The sequence below is a fragment of the Emiliania huxleyi genome, assembly GCF_000372725.1.
Source record: "Emiliania huxleyi CCMP1516 unplaced genomic scaffold EMIHUscaffold_70, whole genome shotgun sequence".
NCBI classification, from domain to species: domain Eukaryota; phylum Haptophyta; order Isochrysidales; family Noelaerhabdaceae; genus Emiliania; species Emiliania huxleyi.
In genome coordinates, this window is record NW_005196755.1 from 232,149 (window position 1) to 239,201 (window position 7,053).

General features: G+C 63.6%; 1 protein-coding gene across 1 annotated transcript in view; it reads right to left on the reverse strand.

Annotated features, from left to right (window-relative positions):
• Positions 1-3,034, reverse strand: part of VPS54 (vacuolar protein sorting 54) — a gene marked incomplete at both ends in the record, with an annotated part of 7,144 nt that extends 4,110 nt beyond the window's left edge. Inside the window, 12 exons of the mRNA XM_005761616.1 lie at positions 100-146; positions 298-399; positions 1,261-1,341; positions 1,411-1,512; positions 1,587-1,766; positions 1,835-1,908; positions 1,977-2,031; positions 2,102-2,125; positions 2,199-2,332; positions 2,394-2,604; positions 2,713-2,756; positions 2,908-3,034. Coding sequence (XP_005761673.1) covers positions 100-146; positions 298-399; positions 1,261-1,341; positions 1,411-1,512; positions 1,587-1,766; positions 1,835-1,908; positions 1,977-2,031; positions 2,102-2,125; positions 2,199-2,332; positions 2,394-2,604; positions 2,713-2,756; positions 2,908-3,034 — 1,181 coding nt within the window. The remainder of the gene's footprint in view (positions 1-99; positions 147-297; positions 400-1,260; positions 1,342-1,410; positions 1,513-1,586; positions 1,767-1,834; positions 1,909-1,976; positions 2,032-2,101; positions 2,126-2,198; positions 2,333-2,393; positions 2,605-2,712; positions 2,757-2,907) is intronic.
• Between the last annotated feature and the right edge of the window lie 4,019 nt (positions 3,035-7,053).

Consider the following 7,053-nt stretch of genomic DNA (forward strand, 5'->3'; position numbering starts at 1 on the left):
ACCTCCGCGCGGCAGCGAAGGTATCTCGCGTACCTAATGATCAAGTAACTCGGTCAACGCTAATGACTAATGATTAGGCAGCGGAGGTATCTCGCGTACCGCTCCGCAGCGATGTCACACAGCCCTCCGCACAGCTCCGACGACGCCTGTGACGACTCATGAACTCGTGACTGACTTGTTCATGCAGTCCCTCCCGCACAGCTCGGACGACGCCTCCCGCAAGTCGGCGCGATACGCCTCGCCCCCCTCCTCCTCCCCGCCGCCGCCCGCCGCGGCCGGCGGCGCCGCCGAGAGCACCCGCTGCAGCGTGGCGTCGATCGCGGAGGCGCGGCGCAGCAGCACCAGCAGCGGGGCCGCGATCGATGCCATCACTCCCTCGTACGCGCGCGGCTCGAGCTCCTTCGCGCCAGGCGAGAGCGGGCGAGGGGGGGGGGGGGGCCGAAAGGGTGGAAGGGGGCAAAATCAGCCGAGAGCAGCCGAGAGCAGCCGAGAGCAGCCGAGATTGCATCTCACGCACCTTCAGCCTCGCCACAAGCGCCTTGATGCCGCGATCCTCCAGCGGAGCTGCACCTCCCCCTCCTCCTCCTCCTCCTCCCCCTTCTCCTCCTCCTCCGCCGCCGCCGCCGCCGCCCTCAGCGCCGCCGTCCTCGCCGCCCGCCGCGGCGGTGGCAGACGCGGCGCCGACTCCGCCCCCGTTCACCGCCGCTTCGCCCGTTGCGCCCGCCGAGGCTGCCGAATCGGCGGCAAGCGCCTGCTGCGACGCCGCGCCAGCTGCCGCCGCCCCCGGCACCGCTGCCGACAGCGGCGGGAGGGCCGCCTGCAGGGACCGCTTCGGCAGCGGCTTGAGCTCCTTGCGCAGCGCGTCGGAGAGTAGGCGGAGGGGGGTGTGCAGCGTGCGAAGGGCGAGCATGCCCTCAGCGAGAGGCACCTACTCATTAATCGCCGTGTCGGCCGACCATCCAAGGCGCATTCATGCTGATTGCCCCCCCCTCCGCCAAGGGGCACCAGCCGGACATCTCCCCACAATCTCCCCCGTATCTCGCACCAGCCAGACATCTCCCCGCAATCTCCCCGCAATCTCCCCCATATCTTGCACCAGCCAGACATCTCCCCGCAATCTCCCCACAATCTCCCCACAATCTCCCCCATATCTCGCACCAGCCGGACATCTCCCCATCATCTCCCCACAATCTCCCCGATATCTCGCACCAGCCAGACATCTCCCCACAATCTCCCCACAATCTCCCCCGTATCTCGCACCAGCCGGACGTCGAGCTCCGACGAGAGTGCCTCGACAGGCATGGCTGGCGGACCTTGCGACGGGTCGTACCCGAGCGCCACCTGTCCACACAGTCACGGGGTGTGAAGAGACGCCGTTCACACCCTCTGGCCTCGTGCCCGATCTCTCACCTCCATCAGCTCATGCGCCATAGTCCGCTCGATGACTGCCTTGGTCTCCTCCAAGCCCGTGGCGATCCCTGCGAGGCTACTCACTCCAGACAGCTCGGACGCCTGTCCACCACGCACGACTCGCTCACTCCACGCGGACAGGTGGGACTAGCTCCCTCCGCACGGCCCCGAGGCGCCAGCAGACTCTGCGACGACGCGATCAGCTCCAGAGCGCCGGGGAAGTCGCCCGCCGCCAGCAGCTGGTGGATGGTGGGCTGCGTCTGTACCACGGCGAGCAGCAGCCGCAGCTTCTCGTCGAGCGCAACTGTGTTGGAGCGGCGGCGCACGAGGCGAGGCAGGTGCAGCGGCTGGTGCACCTGCCGCGGTTCAACTCTCAGCCAGTGAGGAAGAAGACGTGCGACGGCAGACGCAGCGGCGGGGGCACCAAGTTGGTCTCGAGGTCTCGCAGCCGCTCACGCATCGCCGCCAGCTGCCGCACGCCCGCCTCGACCTCGGCGCCTGCTCACAGCGGCAGCTGTGAAGAGGCGCCGTTCACAGCTGCCGCACGCCCGCCTCGCCCCTGGCGCCGAGCCGGTCATACGAGACGAGCGCCTCGAAGAAGCCTTCCGCTCGCGAGGAGACCTAGTCATGAGTCATGGAGTAAGAAGCAGCGTTCACTCACTGTGAAGACGCATCCCGCCCGCGAGGATGCCTCGCCCAGCAGCGTGATCTCGACCTGGTCGAGGTAGTTGCTCACTCACTTGCTTACTTGCTAATGAAGTACTTACTAATTAATCAATGATCTCGACCTGGTCGAGGTAGTTGGTCATCCGCTCGATCGTCACTAGAGTGGCGTGCGGCGCTCCCTCCGGCGAGAAGACGGCGAAGGTGCTCGGGTCGGTGAGGTCGAACCGCTCCTCAAACACCACTTGCGGGACGGCGCCTGTTCACACCCTCTCAGCGTGTGAAGAGACGCCGCTCCACACCGCTCCGGCAAGACACACACGACTGAGGAGACGCGCCGAGCCGCTCGGTCACGTCGGCAGCGATCGCCCGCCCGCCGTTGCCCGCTGCGCCTCCGCCGTGCCCGTTGGAGAGCGCCTCGCCCTCTCCTCCTCCTCCTCCTCCCCCGCCGTTTGGGCGGTGAGTCGCGAGGAACCGGAACGGCTCTCCGACGGTCGCCAGATAGTGCTCAAAGTCCGCCACTGTGATGGTCTGGCGCAGCTCGGACGGCAGCAGCGGCGGCGCGTCACTGCCCTCGGCCGCGCCTCCGCCGCCGCCGCCCACGCCTCCGCCGCCGCCGAGCAGCGCAGACGTGCCGACCATCGTCGCAACCGTCGATCGGACGTCGTCGATCGTCCACTCGCCTGGTGTCGCGGCGGCGACAATTGGTGGGCGAGGGCGAGGCTTCCGGCAGGTGGCGGGGCTCACGGTTCCGACCGTTCGGGTGTGCGGCGAGGCGGGTGGCGGGCTGCTGCCGGGTGTGCTGGGCGGTGCTGCGGAGAGCGAGCGGCGCACCGAGGTCGTCTGGCAGGCCAAAGTAGTCGAGCCAAGAGGTGTTGGGATTGTTTGTGGCGCCGGAGAGGAGGAACCGCGCCGCCGACGCCTCGCCCGTAGAGGCGCCGCCAGCGGAGCTGCCATTCATCGGCGAGGGGCTAGCCAGCGGCGCCGGAGGCAAGTCTGGCGGATTTTTTCTTTTTGGCATGATTTCTTTTTCGCGTCGGCTTTTTCTTTTCGAAGTGTGTGTGTGTGTGTGTGTGTGTGTGTGTGTGTGTGTGTGTGTGTGTGTGTGTGTGTGTGTGTGTGTGTGTGTGTGTGTGTGTGTGTGTGTGTGTGTGTGTGTGTGTGTGTGTGTGTGTGTGTGTGTGTGTGTGTGTGTGTGTGTGTGTGTGTGTGTGTGTGTTGATTGATGGGAAGGCGAAACACAGTCCGACCAACGACTGGGACACCATCGCGGTATCGGTGGACGCTAGACGGGCGATGACGGTCACACAGGAGCGACACACAGAACCACAAGACAAGACACTCAGCCAACGGGGCGGCTGCCACACATCCTGAGCGAACTTCCCTAGTCACCCGCGGCCGGACTCCATCCGGCACGCGTCGCTGGGCGCTCAGAGCTGCGTCCCCTGCTCGCCACCCCGACGCCCAAGGCGCCCGAGTGAACGACAGGCGGCACGCGAAGACTGGTTGCAATCCCGCCGACCGCCAGGCCGCGGGATGATGTGTGCGTGGTCATGTAGTGGGTCTCGTGTGTGTTCTCGAGGAGTCGAGGTTTTGAGGGGGATATCCTTTGGCCGCGTTGGGTTAGCGAGGATTGGTGTGTGTGTGTGTGTGTGTGTGTGTGTGTGTGTGTGTGTGTGTGTGTGTGTGTGTGTGTGTGTGTGTGTGTGTGTGTGTGTGTGTGTGTGTGTGTGTGTGTGTGTGTGTGTGTGTGTGTGTGTGTGTGTGTGTGCGTGCGTGCGTGCGTGCGTGCGTGCGTGCGTGCGTGCGTGTCTCAACCTTCTGTACTCCTTTCTTAAGATTTTAGAATTCTTCTTTTCGTTTTTGAGAAGGTCTATGAGACGGGGCATGCAACGGTAAAATGCCGCCGGTCCCAACTCGTCCGTCCAGGTGCTTTGCGCCGCCTGTGCGGGCAATTGCGTCGCACACCCTGGAGCGCTGGCGGTAGTTTTGGCTACTCCTGCCGCTCCCACTGGCGGGGCTGCCCTCACTAGCTCTCCTTCACTGGCGCCTCATTAGCTCTCATCGATGCGATGCGGGCTGCCTTGCGCAAAACCTCATTTATGAGCGACCGTGAGCGGGCCGCGTTGAAGGCGGAGCTGCGGTCCGAACTGCACGACTCGCTCAAGCAGCAGATCGTGCAGGAGCTCAGCAGCCAGCCGAGCAGCAGCTCTTGTCAGCACGTGTGTGAGGAGACTCCTCCTGGCGATCCTCCTGCTGCAGAAGAGAAAGCTACTGCCGAGCTCGAGATCAACAGCCGGGAAATGCAAGGCAGCATGTGGGACGTCCTCCTTTTCGTCGGCGCTTCGTGCTTCTCTCGTGTGGATTCCGCCGTTCTGGCGCTGCTCTTCTTGATAAACGTGGCGGTACAGTCCCTGTTCATCTACGGCTTGCTCAATCCCGACCTAAAGCTCACCGAGCCCAAGATCAACCATCATACCATCGAGCTGCTGCGCACCTGGCGCGAGACGTCGGCACATGACTACAGATATTACAATGCAGCGACGAAGCAGACGCTTGTCTCTCGCGTGTGTGCAAAGGATGGCAGCCTGAACGAGGGTGCAAGCCAAGTGAGCGTCATCTCCGACCTCGACGGCTACCTCGGAGCGGATTTCGACGGCAGCGGCGTCTCAACGGGCTCGCTCATGTGCATGATCGCCGTCCTTATCTGGCTTCTCACCATTGCAAGGGAGATCAACACCACCCTTGCGCTCGTGCGCGGTGTATTCGGCATCCCACGCGGGAGCACAAAAATCACGACGCGGCCGCTTACGGTGCACACGCTGGGATTTGGCCGGCGTTGGGCGATGATTTTCGTCCAGAGCTGGCGCCTCGCAATTGCCGCCTTGATGCTCTACTATGGAAGCCTTTACATCATCTACACAAGCTCGGTGGAGAACTTGCTGCTGAATGCGGTCGCGCTCGAGATCGTCATCTCCGTAGACGAGATCGTGTTCGAGGCTCTCTCGCCGAGGCAAGTCAAGAAGATGGTGAGCAACGCGAATGGCCTCCCTTTGTCCTCGGTGAGGTTGCAGAGTTGCGATGTCGGAGCTGCCTGCACGCTCGCCGTGGCCGCCTCAATGCTGGCGTACTTTACCGCCAACTACATCATCCCGCAGCAAGACGAGTTTCTGGCCGCCAAGGATGCTATTTGTGCCGGCGACCGTGATTTCGTCACCCTTGTAGACGGTGCAGGCGTGATGGTGTGGAGCTACCCGGGCGGCGTCGACACAGCGAGCCTGAACATACGGAACTACCCCCACGGGGCGCACTACCGGCAGGCCGAAGCTGACATGGAGGCAGAGCACACGCCGACGAGACTAACCACGCCGCTTCTGACCAAGGAGAGCGTGTCCCTTGGCGTTCGCTGCACTAGTACTCACTCGGCGCTCACCTCCGTGCCATGCACCTGTAGGTGCTCCTGCGACAGCACGGCCGCGACTGCTTCCGCAAGGAACGGTGTGGAGTCGCACCTGTAGGTGCTCCTGCGACAGCACGGCCGCGACTACTTCCGCAAGGAACGGTGTGGAGTCGACGTCTGCTACCAGCCCGCCACCGGTGCACTCGAGGGGGCGCTAGTGGCGCGTGAGGAGCGCAACGATTGCTGCCTCACGGCGCAGCACTTCGTGCCAGACGTCGACTCAGGGCGACTTTAGATCCACCATCACCAGCCCTCCCCATCCCTCCCGCCATCACCATCTCCATCGCACCTTAGGAGCTTCTCCATACGAACAAAGACGCTTCAGTCCAGCGACGACGCGTTGATGCCCTACAACCCCTATTGCGCGGATTCAGTTGACATCCCGGCAGGGTATCAGCCGATCCTGACGTGAGGCCCAGCCCTCAGCATGCCCATGCGCCACGATTCCGTGGCCCTTCCACCATCGCGCTCACTCTGCCCGTCCCTCCGGCCCATAGATCTGCTCTCGGCGAAGCAATCAACACTGTGACTGACTACGAGCAGTGCCCAGAGGCGGAGGACGCTCACCACCACTCTCAGCAGCAAGGGCACGTCAGGGGGTGTCCGCTCAAAGCCTCGCTCTGCCACAACTTCACGTGCGTCCAGCCCAGCTGCAGATTGGCACAAAAGTACTGCCACAGCAGTTCGTCCGCTGGCGTGCGCGCCCGCCAGCTCTGCCCTATCACCTGCGAGTGCGACGATCCTTTGAGTCCCCTCGCGCTGTTTGCTTCGAACAACGGCTGTCCGTCGACATGCCTCCAGTCGGGTGCTTACCTCAAACGCATTGCCCGCATGCCATGTGAGGACGCCGCGCGCGATGACCCCCAGTTCAACGCCTTTCTCGACAGCTGGGACGAGGCGCGGCTGAGCTGGGCAAGCGACTGGAACTGGACGGCGAGCACTTATGTCGCCGGCTTCCGGTCGCTAGGGTGCGCATACCTTAGCGACGTGGTGGCGGTGCAAGCGAGGGTGGCCGCCGGCGAAGGCGCCTTTACGCCGTATCCCGTTTTCATGAATTTGTGCGTGGCTGGCGCGAGCATCTACCCCCTCAAACCCCTCTCCTACTTTTGCCCCGTCGCGTGCGGCTGTCACGCGGGGGACCCCCACTGCCCCCAGTCGTGCCCAGCTCGCACCGAGACGACGCCGCTTTGCCCAGCGTATCAGCGCGACCAGCTCATGAACTTTCTGAGCGACGGGGAGACGTGCCCAGTGCAGCCCGTCAACCGATTTTTGTCGTGAGCGCCGTCCGTGCCTGATTCTCAGGGCCTAGGGGTTAGAGTACGGCTTGCGGAAGTCAGTAGGGGTACCGTGGCGTCGCCGTGGTGGCCCACCGCCGCATGCACAGGCGCCGCGTTTTTTTTCTGTTTCGCGTTTTTCTTGGTTCACATGCACACACATGCACATGCACATGTGTGCAGTTGTGAGTTGAAGGGCTGGCGAGGGTACGGAGACCACGCACCTGCTCTTCACAGCTCAGAGCT